Raw genomic sequence first — 20,549 nt, 5'->3', positions numbered from 1 at the left:
TTATTTTCCATTTTATCCGACTTTATTCATTATATAACTTTTGCATTGTTATTTCGTATAGAAAGTTTTCCATATTGTTATACTCAGTATATAGAGTAATTATGTATTGTAGTATAAATAATATACTATAACTTTACTTTATATATAAGGTTTTTCGTAAGTATCACCAAAAATTAAATTATACTTAAAGTTAATTTCAATACTTCGTAATTGCATACACATTGTTATATTATACTGTAACTATTTAACAAAATTAAATATCCCTATCGATATAAATCATGTTAAATAAATATGTTAATAAAGAGATTCGAAAGCTTTACTTCTACTTTAGGTAGATTATGTATCGTTTTATTATTTTAACATCGGGTGAATATCTTAATGGTCCATCAGCCTGTATTTCATAGAATTAAATTTCCTACCAATGGGATAGCGTCTCGTACTAGCATTTGTTGCTTCCTCGTTCTACGCATACGTTCAAAAATATATACACATACGTACACACATGCACGCATGCACGTCATATATATATATATATATATATATATATATATATATATATATATATACATACACACATATATATTTGTGTGTGTCTATGTGTGCACATAGCACACACACACACACACACACATATATATACACACACATAATCTACTTAACATCATCTAATTCCACATTATATCCGGCTGCGTGAGCGGTGCTCAATTACGCGCGTAATGGATTGTAATTCGTTTTGACCATACCAATGGATGACGGGCTGATAATAATTCGCATATGTGTAAGTAACACGAATGGCGATGGGTGGACCATGTGCAGAAATCATACCAACGAATGAATTTTCTCGATCAGCTACCGCGAATTTGGTTTACGGGATATCAATTGGCGAAGTGAAAATTACCTCTCATCCTCTTCACCAGACACCTTCCCTAACTCGCCCCCCTCTTATCACCCTTACCCCATTACCCCCTTCTCGACAATTAATCTCCTTCCCCTGTCTCCTGTATAAACGTTTAGAATGCTATTTTGTATGCCAGGAACGAGGGACAAGTTGGAAAGGTATCGGTGTTTGTAAAATCGAACGAACTGCCAAAGAGAGAAAGAGATAGATAGAGAGATAGTACTATCTTTCTTCGATTGTAAACGATTGAAAACGCTTTTCATTAGTGATTCGACGTTTGAATGGAAAACGGATTGTAATTGAATGTACGACAGATATTTATGTAGTAGTACAAACATATATTTGTAAATACCTGTAATACGTATGCACCTATTTGGGTTCTCGTCTATCGTGATACGATTCCTTAATTATCACACATTGTAGTACGATGTCAGACAGGAAGTCCTGTACTCTCTATCTCTCTCTCTCTCTCTCTCTCTCTCTCTCTCTCTCTCTCTCTCTCTCTCTCTCTCTCTCTCTCTCTCTCTCTTTCCCTTCTACAGGTATACACAAACACGCGTGTTAATTGATTAAGCTAACACAAATGTTTACTATCATGCAAGGTATTACTTTGCAAGTGACAATACTTATGTATGGAAAGTTTTCAAGTACTTAAGTATTTATTTTTTATGCAAAGATACGCGTTTATATTAAAAATACTTATATGGAAAACTACGTATAGAAACGTATAAATAAGTTCGTGAAGTATTGTTTAAAAGCTAGTTAAGGAAATTTTGAATATAGTGTTGCAACGTAAAGGGGAGAAAAGATAAATAAAAGGAAAAAAAATCGATTAATAAAAGCTCTTCCTCTTATTTTTTTCTTTTTCAATCTCCATGGTATTTGTATCAACAAAAAAGATAATAAAAGAAATTGTATTAAATGTATATATAGTATTTTCCAATGGTTGATATAAATTGATACGTCTTCGTATCAATTTCATCGTCTACAACGGTTTATCGTTTCACGGTTTTAGTTTTAACTCCATTTTAACGAGAAAACGGAACAAAGGATCCTATGGTCGTTTGCTCCGTGAAGTCCACGGTGAAACTTAATAAGGACAAATAGCAAAGTTGCACTTGTGTGAAGGTATGTGTAATACGTGTGTCCAAGGGAATAAATGGCGAACGCTTTAACGTTACTGCTTTTGGAGAGAAAGGGGTGACCTGGAGAAGGTAGAGAGAAAAAAATACTACAGGATAACAAGCATTCGCATGTTGGAAAAGTAACTAACCGAAGATTTACAACGATGGTTTCTATTTGGATATGTGTGTGTATATATATACACAAACATATATATATATATATACACATTTACATAGATACATATGTACGAACTTATTCGTTTCCTTTAAATAGCTATTGTCGAGATTTAACGATACTTGGTCTTCACCGAACGTTCTTCAGCCTGGACTTTTCCATCTTTTCTTATCGATCGAAGGAAAAGTCACGGTGGAATTTAGTTCGTTGCTCTCAACGATTACTTAGGTATTCTTTAATAGGTTGCCTTTTACATAACGAGTCTTCGTCATATCTGACTATAGAACTGACTGATGTAAGTTACTACTTACTTGCCGCTTCGTTGACCAACTTAGATGCGAATACATATGTATATTTTGAATGCTTCGAGTAAATGCAAGCAGTCTCTTCTTTTATATTTTTATATCTTTCTTTTCCTTTTTTCATCTTTTATTTTCATACATCTTTTCATTCAAGAAGGTTATTTCTTTTATATGTATACATGTGTTTATGCACATATATATATATATATATATATGTATGTATGTGTATAGATAAATTTTTTCTTTCTTCCGTCAATCGCAAGATTTATATTAACTATATAAACGAAAGTATCGGCCGCTTCATTTCATTTTGGACGTGTTCAGGAAATGAAGGCGGTCTGGCTGATAGAGAAAAAGAAAGAAAAAGGGAAAAGAAAAAAGAAAGGAAGAGAAACGCCAATAGTGATATTTGAAAAATAGAAATGGAACGGTGGCAGAAGTAATTAATAGAATATTACGAGTGCACATATAGATAGATACATATGTATGTAAGGTATGTACATGCATATATACCTAACCAATGTCCTTTCTCTCGCCGAATAAACGTATGGTGTCGATAAAATATCGTTTATGCAACGTCGGGCATGCTTCTAGAAAATGAAAGCTCTAAAAGAAAGATAAATGATGGGAATGGATATATAATTTTATTTGTATCTCGAAGAAACAGAAAATAAAATGTAAAGAAGAGTTATGGAGGTACTGGAAAAAAGATAGATATTGTTTCATATTATAGAGATGGAAAAATTATTTTCTTATCTTTTCTTTCTTTTTCTTTTTTTGAGAAGGTCAGTGAGCACGATGGCTAAGGGAGACAGGAGAATAACTTAATCATACGTAATCAATCGTGGCGGAAAATGGTGAAATAGATAAAATATACGAATGTCAGGTCGCGTGACTACTTATCGTTCTCGATACTTTAGCTACTAAGTAAATGAGCTAATCTAATGAAACCTGAATGATGTTTTTTTTTTCTTATCAATTTTTTGTTGGCCAACTACTCTCTTTGTTATTTTTTTCTTTTTCTTCGAATTTTCTTCGGATTTTCTTCATTTCGACAGATGTAAAAAGTCATCCTGGTGTCTTTCAGGATGTTGGGAAGCGTCGGAGGCCGGCACGTGTCTACGCGTCGGCGTGGCAGTAGCCCGCAGGTGCGTGGAGGTGCGGGCCTCACTTTTTATGGAGCTGGTGGGCCTAACAATTCAAACGATGTCACTGGAGGAATACCGTCGGACGCTCCGATTTACGCTGCTAGGAGAAGGAGGGCTGTTACCACCAGCGATTACAAGAGTTGTGCCCTCGTACAGACGAGGCTCAAATTCGGCGACATTACGTGAGTCTCTGTTATCATTTTCGTCTCTGTTTGCTATTTGGTGAACTATCTTATAAACTTGTCTAAACTTGATCGTTGTTAAGTCGAATAGTATGAGGATCGTGTTCAGAAGAGGGGGATAAATTATTAAAAACGTCTTCGTTGTAATTAAAATTATTTTATTTATAAACGAATTGACTTACAGACGAAAATCATCTTTTTCGAAAATTTATTATGAGAATTTTTATCAGTACTATGTGTTTGTATTTTTCTAATAATTACTCTCGAAGAAATTGTAGGAGAAATCTGTTTTATCCTGTCAGTGGTAAAGATGTTTCTTCATCGTGTCGAGAAGGTAGATCGTCGAGTAGAAGGTCGATAACGTCGATAAATTTGTAGAGAGTAACTGGTTCATCTATCGGTAAAAGGTAAAGTTATTTTTATGATTCCCATGTCGGTAAAAAGTAGATACTGCTATCTTACGTGGGATATTATCGATGCGAATCGATACTTTACCTGAAAACTGTAATATCGACGGTTTTTCAATAAACGGTAACAACTGATAGTAAAGAAAAAACGAGGTACTCAATGGATAACGGGGTCATGTATTACTGTGACGAAATTAAAATCTAATATGTAGCGAGGTGCCTGCACTCCCCGTACGGATACACTCCGAGGCTCTCTTTATACTATCGATTAGTCTTTGATTGTTTGGCCATTAGCTTCTATTTTTAGCGCGCGCTGTCGTTGTCCGTTCTGAACAAACCCAATTAGAATTTTTTCTTCGTTCCTTCCTCCTCCCTCCCTTCTATCCTTCTATCGTCCTATCGCCAAACATACATTCTCCTATCTCGGGCGCGAGGGTCGTATCAGAGTCGGTACTTTTTGATTTTCCGCTTTTCAGCCTCCGGCTTGAATCTGTCGTCGTGAACGTTTCTCATTTATCGTTTTCAGGAAAGAATTCTTCTTTTGCTTTCTCGGGACAAGCCGGACAGTTCGTTAGATATCTTTTCAGTAACAATCCAGCAGCTTGAATTTGGTCCGCGTTCTCTTTGCGAAGAGAACGAAGATTTTCAAACTTTCGTCTCTTTCCCTCTTTATTTCTTTCTTTTTCTCTCTCTCTCTTTCTCTATCTATTTTCTCTTTCTTTCCAAATGAATGGGAAACAGTCATAGTTGTATTTATATCTAAATTAAAGAAGTTTAACCACTTTGAGGATTTCATATTCATAAACATATTACCAATGTATATAAGAAACTTATAGTACCGATTGTAATTATAAAAGAAGACAGATTTATGAATACCTTCGAATTAAATAAAATATTAACAGAATATCAGATAGGTTTTCGTAACTCGTACTAATTCTTGACATGTTCGTTACGGGGTTAATCTTTTAGCGCGTTTTTATTAAATGACAAGGACAGACACAGTTATCTCCGGAATTCTTCGTGGCAGCACCTAAAGTTAGGAATCGATAAAGGGAATTAACATTACGTGTAACTAGGTTCATATAGTTCTCGCGAAGCAACTATTTTAGCCAAGGTTCTCGACCTTTGTCGACGACGACAACGACAACGACAACGACAATGACAACGACAACGAGGACTAGTAGTATACCATTATGCTTTCTCGATCGTCTATTTCTTCTCGCCTGTCTGCTTTCGTACGGTCTTCGTAGTGTATTCGAGGAACGAACGATATCTCGATCGGTACGTTGGCATAGCCAACGAATGAATCGATGTCTGACCGTGCGCGTTGTTTTACTACTGCCGACGTGTCATCCTTTCCCTATATACATATGTGTACATACATGCATACAGTCATACACATACATATATATATATATATATATATATATATATATATATATATAGATAGGTATATAGAGCCACACACATTCACATATACTCACTATCACGGTACTAATTGTAAGTGCCCGCAAATATTTCCCGAGATACCTTTCCCATTCGTCAGATCGAATATCCTGAAAATCACCTCCGGTGAATACCATCGGCGAAGGAAATAGGACGTAAAATCGACGTACATCGTGAAAATGATCGAATCTCTTTTGAATGGGCAACGATTTTAGATCGTTGAAAATCGTTTTTCGATTTCTCACGCGAGAACGGATATCCGTGTATGTACCTACTCTTATACGTTTAGACAATGCTACCTATGGAGAACTATCATCCTGGCTGATAGACGTACGTATTCAGGCACGGCCATTAAATTAACCGGCATTCGTATATCATTACACTGGGTAGCGTAAGTAATGGGATCAAATCGATGCATTTTAAAACGATGAAAGCATGTTTTAACAAGGGAGAAAAAAGAGAGAAAGAAGAGAAAGAAAAGAAAAAAGAGACAGAGAAATTGTTGTCCCTTTTTTCGTCCACACGTCGAAGATTTGGGCAGATTGAAAGCGACCCTAAAGAATAAAAAAAAGGAAGACAACGGGAGAGAGAGAGAGAAAGAGATAGACAATTTTCTTCGGAACCGATTTTGATACGAAGTGTCCAAACTCCCTCCCTTTCTCTCTCTCTCTCTTTCTCTCTCTCTTTTACTCTATCCTAGAGGTATCCTCTCTGTATTTCTCTCTCTCTCTCTTTCTCTTTCTCTCTCATTCTCTCGGTCTCTCTGTGGTGAATCGAGCCAGAGAGTCAGCGTCGTGGAGTCGAGTCGACTCGGTTGTGTGTTTCAGGCTGGCTGCCGGCTGCCGCCGTGAATCAATACCCGCATTGCGCGTGCCACCTCTCCTTCTCTCTCTCCCTCACTCTCTCTCTCTCTCTCTCTCTCTCTCTCTCTCTCTCTATCTTTCTCTCTCTCTCCCTCACTCTCTTTCTCTCTCCATTGCTCTCTGCGCCCTCCTCCACGTGCTCTCCTTCGCCCTCTCTCACTTTGCCTGCCTCGCTTTCGTGCACCCATCGTACGTCTTTCTCACTCTACCCCTTCCTTTTCCTTCTTTTTCCATTCTTTCTAACTCTTCTCTACTATCTCTTTCTTTCTTTCTTTCTTTCTTTCTGTTTTTCTATTTTTCTTCCTATCTATTTTTTTTACTATTTTTTTTAGATTAGTTTCTCCTGATCTTGTTCTTCTCCTTCTTCTTCCTTTTCATTCTTTTCCTGTATCCCTGTCATCACTTATTTCTCTTGTATCCCATCGTTTTTCATCGATAGAAAAGCAGAAAGAATAGGAATTGGAAGAATGGCAGGAGTAAGAGGTGAAAGAAAAAGGGAAGGTTAAGATCAAAGAGAAAGTGACGAGCATGATGCGTATGGACAACATCTTGGCGCCAGTTCTAAGTGATAGGAGACATTTTAGCTCGGACATCTCTAGAGCGATTAGGATAGACACTGCGGATAACCATTCTACTTCACGTTTTTTCTTTTTCTTGTTCTTTTCCTGTCTCCTTGAGTTTCACTTTTTTTCTTTTTTATTTTCTTTTTTTTTCTTAAGCTTGATCGATAGTCCAGTAAAAAATTGTATTATAAATACAATGAAAACAACGTTAAAAGAAGTAGAGAAATTATCTGGGAGAGCTCTGTTAGGTATGTAATATTATAGGGGGAGTCAAATCTGTAGGGGAGTCTCAAATTAATGTTGAATAAACATCGTGTGACAGGGGGTGAGACCGCAGAAAGGCCACGTACGTAAAAGCCGACCCACGTCTCTCTCCCCCTCTCTCTTTCTCTCTCTCTCTCTCTTTTTCGTGCATCATCGAACGAACCTTTCCACGAATTTAATAAATTCATTATTATTTCCCGCATATTATTCCTAATAGGAACGATTGAATGAGTCCGTGATATTTGGAAAATTAATGTTCATTTTTCATCGATCGATAGATCGTGGTTTCTCGCTTTTAATATATTATACATATATATCTATATATTTGCATTGGTATATATATTATATATAGTTAGTAGTATTAATTAATATATATTATATGTTATATATATTTTTTTTTTTGATCGAAAGGAAGTTATTACGAGAGGTTGACCTTTGAGTAAAAGTCTCCCGAAAAGATCATGCTCCGAAATAGCTCACGGTGCAGGGCACGTGGAGAGGAAGCTTTTCTTCCTTTTGGCGTTTCTCGTTCGCTCGTTTCTTAACGAGATATAGATATATATGATGTATTTATATATACATACGCGTGTATGTATATATATATATATATATATATATGTACATATTATTTTGCACTTTCGAGGATTACCTAGAGAAGAACATATGTTTTCTTGAATACACGCTCAAGGAAGACGTTGAAAGTCGTTTCTCTTGAAAAAGAGAGAAGAGAAAAAAGAGAACGTTTGTTGCCTAGGTAGACATGAAATTTTCAATACAATCTCCAAACTTCTCTCGTCAGATTATGACTTCGATATAACTTTAGATGCATCTTGTTTGCCGCGAGGTCGTTAAACCTTTAGCAACAACTTTTTCTCTGCTTTTTTCTCTTTTTATTTTTTCTCTTATTTCATCTTAACGCATTGTTGAACGGTCACAAGTGTACTCGTGTTTGCACGTGCATTCAACTTATGTAATTAGTAAAGTATAGTATATACTTACAAGTACATAAGTCGTCATTGTAGTATCGCTTATTGCGCTCGATATGTTTCGTGGTTAATTATGATATTAGAAATTTTTCTAAATTTTTAATATTTTAATAAAGATTTTTATACAATTATGATTATTATATTCTGGGAAACGGATAATTTTGTTTTCTTTTTCATATGATAACCGGCCTGCAGCAATGTGTTAATATTATGAAATATTACTTTTCCAGTTGGTTACATTTACAATAAGCTAACGATGAAAAGGGTTTTAATTCGGTTAGAAAAAGTTACCCTTTTGTAAAAAAAGAAAAAGAAAAAGAAATTTAAAATCCACGAACGCGAAATTCCACGTATCTAAATTCTACTCGACAGAATATCGTCATCGAAACTATCTTGTAAGGAGGAGCCTTCCGTGATTAGAGGAGTAACTCTCGGACGATGAGGGAAACGTAAGAGGCATCGCGAGTGCCTCGTCAGACGGGATTTGGAATTAGTGTCTCGAAAAGAATATGTCTGTAAAATCGTGTCTGGCTGTCATCCGAAAAGGGATTCGTTTCTGAACGATAGATTAATCTTTCTACCAATGATTACAAAACAGCTGAGAATAATATATATATATATATATATATATATATATATATATATATAAATTTCTTTACCTTTTTTTATCTTTCGAACGATCGATTCTTTTCTTTAAAATATAAAATCATTTTTAATTCGATCATGACCGATAGAAAAAATTAAGGAGAGAGAGAGAGAAGGGAAAGTAAAAGAGATCGCACGTCGTGGAAACCTTATTGTTCTATCCGCAGTATAAGGAGACATAAATCCATTTGGCTTGGCATAGCAGCTCCGATGTACAGTTACGGTGAACCTTACATTAGAAGACCAATAGATGACGAAGCTAGCCCGAGATTCAGATGACTTGACTTATGAAGCCCCGTCCGTGCCTTCGGTACAACGTACCTGAAACTCTTTTCCTTCTCGTAACCGACCGTCCGAGCAATGAAGTCGTTTTAAGCGCGGATCAAATTGTCCCGTTTACTCGGTTTTAACCTCGGCTCGAAAGGTCGCTTCTTTTGTATCTTTCTCTCCCTCCCTCCCTCTCTCCCTCCCTTCCTCCCTCTCTCTCTCTGTCTCTCTCTCTCTCCATCTTCTTTTTTTCCTTGGCACCGTTATATTATTAATTAGGGGATTTTTTACGAACTTACGGAAGCGATGAAAAAGAATTTTCATATAAACGATCGACGCGTGTCATCGAGGAATTATTTTTAAACGTTATCTGTTCCTTTTTCCTAAAGAAAGATAAACAAAGAAAGAGAACCAATCAAAAGAGAAAAGAACCAACAAGGACGAGACGTAGGCGGATGACTTGCGCGGTCTTCAAGAAAGAGGCCGATGAAACTCAAAAATACGCGCGAAAAGTATTTTATTTCTACGGGGGTCTCCTTTTGATCGTCGGAGCGTCCTTCGACAGGAACAAAATTCCTTTTTATCTACACAGTAGACTTGACGTGGTAGACACAGGTGTCTCTGAGGGAGGACAAAAAAATAGAAAAAAAAATAAAGGAAAAAAACCACGCTATACGCTTGGTGTGCGAGATCGGTCTATCTTGGTAGTATCGAACTATTCTCGTTACTGGTCTCGTTGACGATTTTAAACGATGTCATCGTCGTCATCGTCGTCGTCGTCGTCGTCGTCGTTGCCATGTATATTCTAGTAGTGACTGGACAACGACGAGATGACTATGATGTGATACCTGTTCAATCGGTCGTGTCGTAGGTAAGAGTATCGGTTAATCTTGATTGGCCGACGTCTTTGTGACGTCACAAGCACCCTTTGATAGCCCGATCGAATGATCGAATTAAAATTCTCGCCACCCCTTTTTACCCAAACGGTGTCCTCTACTTTCCTTCTTTACCCTATTTCTCTCCCTCTGTCACTCTTCTCTCTTTCTCTCTCGAAGGATCGACGCGTGTGCGAGCAATCGAGAAATGACGGAAACTCGAGGCCAACGACGTTCACGTTATTGTCATCAACGTCGACGTTAAATTTAAATCGAGCTTTACTCCGAAACACGGTATTTCTCTCGTTCCCTCTCCCTCTCTTCTTTCTCCCTTTCTCTTTCTCTTTGCAGGTTTTAAGCGAAAAGACCCGCAAAGACCGGACGATGTCTTCAGAGGATTCTCTCGTGAGCTCGGGGTGATACTCGTGACGTCACGGACGTGACTAAAATACTTTATCGACTTAGGGGAGAGAGAGAGAAAGAGAGGAAATAACTCGCTGCAAAAATGTTTATCGATGATGTTCGTTCACTCGATCTTTCTCTCTCTCTCTCTCTCTCTCTCTCTTTCTATTTTTTTCGATTTTCGCTGAATTCGCAAAATTTCGTTCGTTTCGTATGAATCGAGATGTTTAATAAACTCTCAACGCTTTTCGTTTGAGTCAATAGAAATGAGCATAACGGTAAAGAAGTTCCTCTCTTTCTGCCTCTCCCAGTCTCTCTCTATTTCTATCTCTCTTGTTAGGTTTGTTCTCTCATATGCAATTATGAATGCTGAATGGTACATAGGTGCTGGTTTCGATAAACTCGCGAGGACCTCGCTAAAGGACCTTGATAGTCCTTTTCGATCCTATTGCGAAGCAAAAGCGAATTCATTTATCTCATTTGTGTATCCTATATGTCTTTTCCCCTTCTCTCTCTCTCTCTCTCTCTCTCTCTCTCTCTCTCTCTCTCTCTCTTCCTCATCCTAGGAAACGAGAACAACGTGATCAAAACAAAGATGTTCTATAGAAGGTGCAGCAGACAACAACTACGAAGGTCTGCATGCAGTTCGTAGGCATATGTATTTAGACACACATACGCGTATGTATGACTCTATGTGTGTAGAGATTGCATACGTGCATTGTATGCAGCCTATCTCTTCTTTCTTTTCTTTTTTCTTTTTTCCTTTTTCTTTTTTCTTTTTCTTTCGCTCGAAGCATAGTACGTGTCGGTACAGAGGCGTAGGAACGTTTACGGAGCAAACGAAAGGAGGAATTTCGACGTACTCATAATTCTAAATTCTTCTTTTGACGAAAAGAAGGTTTTTGCGCGAACGATTTTTAAGGGCGAACGACCCTCCATCCATGAAAAGGATCTACGTAATACTTGTTATAGAAAATTTCGTCTGAACATTTATTTGAAGATGGAAAGTTTACTCGTTAGACGATCCCTTTCTTTTTATTTTTCTTTTATCTTTTCCTATTTCAATATTAACGATCATTCGTATTTTCATTAATATTAACAAACGATCGCATTTATATTTGTATTCATGGCCGTAGTCTGCATGCATTATTCTCATAGTCTTGTTTATAAATGTCTCTTCAGATTTCATCTACCATTGTGAAACGATGATTAACGATACAATACACGAAATTCGCGATCTGAAATCGATCTCGAAGACAACGAGACACGAGTCTAAGCGCTTGTCGGCGGATATGTTAGGAGGAAAAGGAGGAGGAGGAGGAGGAGGAGGAGGAGGAAAAGGAGGAGGTTAGTGATGTCGCGAAGAGTAGAGAGAGATAGGAGGTAAGTGAAGAGGGTGTAGGCAATCCAGGAGAGTTCGACGTTCCATATTCTCTCGAAGCTCTGTTAGCACGAGTCCAACATCACCCCTTTACCCACCCGTTTCTCTCTAGAGCTCGAGCTGGCATACGATATTCCATTTCACCCTCTCTCTCTCTCTCTCTATATATATATATATATAGATATAATATATATACGTACATACATATATGTATATGTATATGTATATGTATGTATATCTCTCTCTCTTTCCTTTTGTCCCTTTGGTACCCTCCGACTACAGGTTCGCGATACCATCATGGAATGAAGGTCTATCCAACACGAACACGAGGAAGATTCTAAACGTGGCGCAGATCATTGCATATATTGTCTCCAACGGAAGCACGCGCGGGAACGCGGGCGCGTGCGCACACTCACCGGAAATAAGCCCGAATTCCTATGGACAATACGATAGAGACGCGGTGACGAAAGGGCGCAAAAGGAAAGTGTAATCAAGAAGAACTCGAAGGGGATTCTTCGAGAGCTCATTGTCATCCTTCTCTTTCTCTTTCTTTCTTTCTTTTTCTCTTTCTTTCTCTGGTCTCTTCCATTAGAAAAATACGACGATTCCTTTCTTGACGGTCTTGGATAAGAGGACTCGTTTCAGACGAGAGAATGAAAGAGTTAGGTTGATTTTATATATCCTCCATCTCTTTCTTCTCCTCCTACCCTCTATATTTTTTCGACCGACTTTACTTCCATAGAATAATTCGCCCAAAGTAGACACGTTAAAGGCCGACACGTTGGCTTTTCATTTTCTAAAAGAGCCACGTCAAATAACGATTACTAACGCAATGCGCTTGTCATTCTTTCTCTTTCTCATCTTCTCGTCTGCTGTAACTTTTGTCGTAGGAGAAAGTGTAAAAGAGTGACAAGAAATTTGCGAGATGGAAGGAAAAGAAGAAGTGTACGAATTGTTGAGATTATTTTAATATCTTCTCTTTCTCTTTCTCTTTCTCTTTATATACATGTGCATCTCTGGAAGAAACGACCATGTATATATTGCATTCGATGTGTATTTGCGTCTCAAAAATCATGACGCGTATCTCGAAGTTTATTGGAGCGCGTATCGTTACTCGCGTAATCGCGAATTATAACCATCCCCGTAAGCTTCTGAGATAATAAATTGAAAATTTATACTATCAAATTTATTCAATCTCGGAGTTTCATCGAGTCGAGTCGAAATCGAAGCCGAATGATATCAACGCGCGAAGAAACGTGTGGAATTAAGGCGTGTTAATAATTATTTAATTTTAGGACGTTGATCCCTGAATGTGAAAAGAAAAAGTTAGATGGGAGAGAAAAGGAAGGAGGAGGAGGAGGAGAAGGAGGAGAAAGGAAAGGGACGGGGTGGTAGTGAGAGATGGGTGGTTGAAGAAAAAAGTGTTAGGTAAAAAAGAATAGAGCTTAATGCATGCTCGCTTGTAGCGGATCTTTCTTCTAACATCCTCGAGTTGACACTATCTAAGTGCACGCGATACACTCGTCGTCGATCGATTTTTCTATTTCTCTCTCTCTCTCTCTCTCTCTTTCTTTCTCGGTCGTGAAAATAACTGCGAATTCGCGTCGTAGTCGCAGCGAACAGAGAAGGAAGGATGGATGGTACGGGGGTAGAGGGAACGAGGGAGAAAAAAGAACATGCTTTTTTCTTTTTCACCCTGAAACACTCTCCCTCTCCTCTTTTCAACCACTGCTACCGTCGTCGTCGCCGTCATCGTCGTTGCCGTTGTCGTTGTCCTGCACGAAAAAGCGCATAGACCGCGGTAATTAAGATAATTGGGGCAATAATTTCTGACGAGGAGCGACGTCACGTGATACCTATGCTGATAACTCTAATAATAGTCCAACAACGTGCACCGCCTTCCAGTTTATTTCTGCGGTCTGCCGGAGTTTACCTTAGCGCGGCTATCGTTCATGACTTCTGCGTGAATGAACGTTGAAGAAGAGAAAGAGAAAGAGAGAGAGAGAGAGAAAGAGAAAGGATCGATCGTATTTCAGTCATCCCTCTTCTAAAAGTATTCCTTTTTTTTTTTTACCTAAAGATATCGATAACGTACTTTGATAAAGCTCATCCTTCGCAGAAACTCGTCATCTATTTTAAAGTAAACCCGTTTAGATTGCGCCGGAACGTTAATGAGGCACGTCTCAATCTTAAAGAGAGAAAGAAAGTGAGCTCTTTTCCAAGAGAGAAGGAGAGAGAGAGAGAGAGAAAAGGAGGGTGAGTGAGTGAGTGGATATTGAGTTATGGGGAATTCGAGTTCGACACCACCGAGGGTGGAAAGTTTCTCGGGAAACGACCATTAGTAATCGATACTTTCGTAAATAATGAATATTATAGATGGGAATAGCTTCATTAATTTGTCGTTGGCTTCACATCGAATTATCGATCTATCCTCGAACATCCTCTTCGTTGACATTCGCTTGAAGTAATCAGATATTTCGATCGTAGAGGCTAGATCCTCGATGATAATCGCAAAATAGATCTTTCTCTATCGGTGACTTTTTCTATTAACTCGACGATGTTTTTACGATCTTCAATTATCTTGATCAATCTTTCTACTCGTTAGTTTCTCTCTATTCGATGGACAATACATTAACGATCTCTCTCGATCGCACGTGACTCCTGTCGATACTACGAAAGTAAATCTTTTCGTATTTTCTATTTTCTCTATTAAAAGAAAAAAAATAAAGAGAGAAAGAGAAAGAGAGAGAGAGAGAAGAGACCACAGGAGGTCGACCTCAATTCGAACCGGCGACAAAGCTACATGGGGATTTGTAGGTTATGGGGTGGGTCGTAAGCACGGGGGTTCCTGGCAAGGGCCGTGGCTGGTCGTGCGAGTAGCTGTGAAAGCTCGTTGGAGGGAGACAGGGGTTGAATCTGGGTCGCCCTGCGCCGCGTGCGCCTCGAAAAGTCGGTCAAGTTTTCTGCACCTGCAGGTCGCCGATACCGGGTCATCTTCCTCCTTGACTTCCTAGCAATTTTTTCGATTCTCCCCATTCTTATCGTTTCTCTCGCGCTTGTTTTTTTTTCTTTTTCTCTTTTTCTCTTCTCTTTTTTTCCTCTCGGCGATGAATATCCGACTTTAAAAGAAAGAAAAAAAAAGAAAACAGAAAAAAGAGAAAAGAAAAGAAAAAAGAAAGAGAAAAAGTTCTTTTTTATTTCTTTCTCTCCCTTTCTTTTCTCTTTTTTCCTTTTTTGTTTTTTAACTTTTTGCTCGTTTCTTTTATTTTTTTTTTGTTTTAACTTATCTTTCTCATCGATCGATAACAGAACGATATTTAGAATCAACCTTTCGATTTGTCGTTCGACTCAACAGTGATCGGATTTAAACGTCGCACGTTGGTAATCACAAACGGGAACGCTTCGAGTCTGCTTCCAGCGACGGACGGAAAATAGATCGATGGACGTAAATAAGCGACAGTCTCTTGATTTTCCCGTGATATCAGGTGGAACGATATCATCGATCGTCGACCGTGCATCTGACGTCACGTGCGACGAAAGCGTGTAAATCGGTCGAACGATCATATTCGATGTCGCCGGTAGTATCCTCTTCTCTCTCTCTCTTTTTCTCTTTTTCTCTTTTTTTTTTTACATACGAGTATTCCGCTGGATTTTCCAATGAGATAGGAGCGCGCACCTTACGAATAAACAATGTATGGGTTCTACATATCTGCACGTTGCGTGTTTTTATATTTTTTTGCGATTTCTCGACACAGTAGTAATAGCGGATAGGTATGCATGTACATATATACCGTTCGAGTTAAAATATTTCGTACTGTTTGCTCCATTTCTTTTCTTTCTTTCTTCTTTCCTCCCTCCTTTTTATTTTTTCACATCTAATTCCATATTTGCTTTGATTATTCGAAGAAATAATCATCGTTCGTTGTTTCTTTTTTTCTCTTTCCTTCTTTGCTCCCTTTAATACTTGTTTGCTCGAAAAGCTTTTACAAGATTCAATTCAATAAAATCTATTTCTTCCTTTTCTATCTTACTCGATTATACAGAATAATTGCTAAGGTCTCAGACATCGTGGCATCGCGATATCGAAAAACAACGTTCGTTCTTCGCAATACGTATAATCCGAAGTGATCTTTCTCTCTCTCCCTCTACTTCTCTCTCTCTCTCTCTCTCTCTCTCTCTCCTTCACTCTCCCTCTCTCTTTCTCTCCCTTCAGAGCGACCAGAATAGAGAGCCAATAAACGTGCGAGACGTCGAGCACGACCCGAAACGTAACGTCGACATAGGTACATATGAACTCCCGAGCCCATTCGCAACGATTCAATCCAACGAACGGAACTTGAAACTATGTAGAATCTTTTTTATTTTCTCTTCTCGTAATGATAGGATACCCTCTTTACATCTTTTTGATGTTTTTGTTGTTGTTTGTTTTAATTTTTCTGTCCTTTTTTTTGTCATTTCCTTGTTACGTAGATACTTACGCATGTACGCGTTTACGTAACTATTATATCAAAGCAAAAGTTTCGAACGTCTAATCTAGCAGTTTCATAAATTTCAAATGGAAGGAAGAGTTTGCGGGTACGTCGATGTCAGCGTCACGTGGGAAATCGACGCTCTGGTATAACTCGAACTCACTATGAGAGTCGTTTTAACATTGGGTAAATGTACTTACGTTTCAATTAAACGATATGGAAATTAATTCCACTGTAGATGTAGACATGGATGCGGGTCGAATGTCGTGTCCAATGAACGATTCTCCGATTCATATTGAATAAATGAACAATGTAGGAACGAGGAGAATGTATCGTTAGACGATCGGAAGATGTATATATATGTATATACATATATATTTACATGTATATATATATATTTGTGTGTATGTGTAGTCGGACATATTGATTTTATCACGTTTACGTACGATCATACATAGTATGTTTCGAGTTAGGAAGTACTGTGCGTATTTTCTTCAAAGATTCCACGAGAACGAGAGAAGGGCTCGTAATAGAATAAGGGAGAAAATACGCTAGGAATAAATAAAGTATCTAGATACTTCCGGCGAACGTTCCTAACGATAAGGGTCCCTGTGCTTTTCATAGACGTGCATAGACCGTGAGAAGCGCGATACGATGGCGTCGTCGACGTGGAGATAGAAAACGAGGGATGGGAAGTGAAAAATAACCGCGTGTTCTTCTTCGAATAAAAAGACGTTAGCGATTGAAAGAAAGTTTATGGTTGGCTTAACGCGATCTGTCAAGAAAAATCGAAAGAGTAATAATACCTGTTTCTTTCTCTTATTTCACTTTTCTATTTCAAGGTTCACGATCTGATAATTAGTGTCGAGAGAAGAAAATCAATCGTTCGTACGTATGAATAGCTAGTAAAAAATCTACGTGCATATGCAGATGTAATATTAGTGACAAATATATCGTATCGATTGATTACCTACGATATTTTTCGAAAACAAGAATAAACGAATAGTTATGTTCGTTGTGAGTAAAACGAAAATATCAAAAATATTATTTCGTATAATAAGTTGAATGATCGATGAATCGGGGAATGTAAATTTGTGTTTAATATATTAATAATGAAAGAGAAGAAGAAGAAAAGAGAAAGAAAGAAAGAAAGAGAGAGAGAGAGAGGAGAAAATATTCTATCGAAAAGTATGAAGAATCTCGTAGAATGTGCGTGGTTTGATGTACTCGGCGCATAGTAACGTAAGCGTAAGGTAACGCGATCGGTAGGAGAGGTTAGAGGGGTGGAAAGCTAGGGGGAAGAGAACGAAGAGGAAGAGCGCGAGCAAGCGGGATAGAGAGAGAAAGAGAGAGAGACGAGAGAGGAGAGAACAGAACGGTAGAGGGGAAAAGGGAGGAAGAGAGAGAGAGAGAGAAGGAGAGAGAGGGTCGTACGTATCACATCAGGGTGTATGCACCGAGGAGGGGTAGGCCGTGGCGGGGGTCACGGAGTGCGCTGACCTACTGTTCCACATTCGCCGCACACAGCAGCCTTTCCGAAGTTCGCGGCAGGGAGAAGGGAGTCGAACCCAGAAACCCAGAACGCCGCCCTCTGTTCCCTCCGTTCTCTCCGTACCTTCGACTACTAGGATGACTACAACGACGATGACTACGGTGGTAGCGTCGTTTTAGTCTTCTCTCTTTCTCTTTCTTTTCCATCCCATTGCTCGTCCAGCTATCTCTTTCTTCTTTTCTTTTTCACCTTACGAATTTAAACTCTCATCTCTTATAACCACGGAACGGAGTTTCGCGGAAGTAGTTTCCTTCCTTCCTTCCTTCCTTCCTTGTTCCATCTTTACTGCTTCTCCTTTTACACGGAGGAAATCGATGGAAGGTTCGAGGGAATTACTATACCGAAGAGAATGTTTCGAATAGAGAGGGAGAGGAGAAGGGAGATTATTGAAAGTAAATTTCTTTATACGAAGGCGTACGCGCGTTAAGAAGAGGCGCGAAATACGAAGGGAAAACGTCGATCATTACTCGGAGAGAAAGAGAGACGAAGAGAGAGAAAGAGAAAGAAAGAGGGAGAGAGAGCTTTCGATCGATTCCGGGTCTTGGGAGTGCGCTCACCGAGAGAGCAGCTTCCTCTCGATTAGGAGAAAACGGTCAGTGGATGTAACGAGCATCGGGAGAAACAGAGAAAGAGATAAGAAAAGATAGATAGATAGATAAAGAGAGAAAGAAAGAGAGAGAGAGAGCCACGGAATTTATCGCGGTCGTCGTCTAACAGCGACCCGACCATTGCCTCCTTTCGTTGGCAAGGGCAATTAGCACTCTTCGTGCAATGGGATCGTTGAACCGTTTCAGTAACTCTGCGCCAACGTCTTCAAAATTATGAAATTTCTTTTTATTTTTTATTATTTTTTGTTTCCTTTGTTGCTTTTCTTTTCCTTTTATTATTATTTTTTTTTTTTGATTTCCTACGATAACTCGTAACTATGAACATCTTCGCGATGAACATATCAAAGTTGAAGCGTTAAAAAGAGAGATATAGAAAAAAATTGGACAAATAGGGAAACAGCATGAGAAATAGAGAGAGGGGGGGGGGGAAGAAAATATGGAAGAAGCGATTAAATGAGATTCCTGCATAGATTTCTTGAAAAGAAAAGCTCTACGGATTTTTCACGAAAGATAGGAACGCGTTCGATGGTAGGGGCACCGAAAGCTAGCTGGACGTTCGTGCCAACTCGAAAGGCTCATCCCCCGTTTTTTAAGGCACGAAGGCGCATGCACCGCTAACCCCCAACAGTAATATCGGTTTGAAGCACACCAATAAGAGGGAAAGCACACTTACGCGCACGGTGTCTTTACGCATACCGCCGTGTCTCTCCTAGAACAGCGCCGTCTATCGACGTGGAATCGACTAAGAGAGAAAGAGAGACGGGTCTGACGAGTTCGAGCTTTGAAAAAGCGCGCGAGAAAAGTAAGCTCATCGAGATTTCCATCGATATGATATTATTCGATACTCGCGATAATGTTCTAAGATAAACGCGACGACCTTCGTACGAATTAACGCGATCTAAATGTTTACAAGTTAGCTTTTACCTTTGATATTGGAAATTCAATTTGTAAACGCATGTTTACGGCTTGGCCTTCGAGGTCGTTTAGAGTATGAATTTCTATTCGATTATTTATATCTCTTTCTCCTTTGCTGTTATTCGATCGAAATATCGGGGCTCGTTATTACGACGACACGTTCCTGAAATGTAACGTTGAGAAGGGACTGAAAGTGCGTAGGAGAGACAAAGAAGGAACGTACACACATATATACATATACATACACGTAGATACTGATATGATTGCATATACGCATACCTACACATACACAATACGCGCAAAAATATGTAGAGGCCGGTCGAACGGAAGGAAAGCTCTGGTATAACGGAAAGAAAACCAACGAATACCGCGCGCACCTATGCAGAATGTAAGTTAGCGAGGAGTTGGAGGAAAGAAAGGAGAAGGAGATAGTTGGGAGAGTAAAAGAAGGAGAAAAAGAGAGAGAAAGACAGACAGAGAGAGAGAGAGAGAGAGAAGAGGGGACTGGTGATCGAGAACAGGGGGTTGGTTATGACCGTGTCACGAGGGAGAGGGGTAGTAGAAGGAAAGCGTGAGAAGGACGGAAAGAGTAAATAGGTTGGTGGTAGAAAAAGAGGGAAAGATTGAAAATCGCGAGGTATCGTTAGAGTGGTGTTGGTGTCGATGCCGCTGCTGGTGTTGGCTACCGTTGCTGCCGCTGACGACGCCGACGACGACGACGACGACGACGACAACGACAACGACGACGACGACGACGACGACGACGACGACGACGACGACGACGACGACGACGACGACGACGACGTCGACGAGGTGTGCGATGTGGTGGGGATGAGAGAAAGAGAGAGAGAGGGGGATAGAGATAGAGAGGGGTGGTAAGCACTAGAGGGAGGGAAAATCGGGAGGTGGTGGTGGAAACGCGAAAGAGCGTAGTCGAGCGATCGTCCCGCTGTGGCCACGAGCTTCGTCGCTCGGGGAAGAAGAACGTAGGTAGTGTTTGAACTTCTGGCCGAGTGAAAAGGACCGAGACCGAGTCGGATATATAGGCGAAGAGAGAAGAGAAGAGAAGAAAAGAAA

General features: G+C 39.3%; 1 protein-coding gene and 1 long non-coding RNA gene across 37 annotated transcripts in view; one reads left to right on the top strand and one right to left on the bottom strand.

Annotated features, from left to right (window-relative positions):
• LOC127064301 (voltage-dependent calcium channel type A subunit alpha-1) overlaps positions 1 to 20,549 on the top strand; it is a 116,477-nt gene that overhangs the window by 22,291 nt on the left and 73,637 nt on the right. For 31 of the 36 annotated variants that reach the window (XM_050995165.1, XM_050995161.1, XM_050995162.1 and 28 more), the window contains exon 2: positions 3,587 to 3,829. In XM_050995165.1, the coding sequence (XP_050851122.1) occupies positions 3,588 to 3,829 (242 nt within the window). In that variant the 5' untranslated portion in view covers position 3,587. Of the gene's footprint in view, positions 1 to 3,586; positions 3,830 to 20,385 lie in introns of those variants that run through there. The other 5 variants (XM_050995183.1, XM_050995184.1, XM_050995179.1 and 2 more) reach the window with 1 other exon arrangement.
• On the bottom strand, positions 4,101 to 19,694 carry LOC127064334 (uncharacterized). Its single transcript, XR_007781652.1, has 3 exons — positions 19,482 to 19,694; positions 5,113 to 5,266; positions 4,101 to 4,995 (listed from the first exon to the last, which is right to left on the bottom strand). It is a non-coding gene; the product is annotated as an uncharacterized LOC127064334 (long non-coding RNA).

The sequence above is a fragment of the Vespula vulgaris genome, chromosome 5, assembly GCF_905475345.1.
Source record: "Vespula vulgaris chromosome 5, iyVesVulg1.1, whole genome shotgun sequence".
NCBI lineage: Eukaryota > Metazoa > Arthropoda > Insecta > Hymenoptera > Vespidae > Vespula > Vespula vulgaris.
The sequence above is the reverse complement of the archived record's forward strand: the minus strand, read 5'-3'. Positions and strand labels throughout refer to the sequence as shown.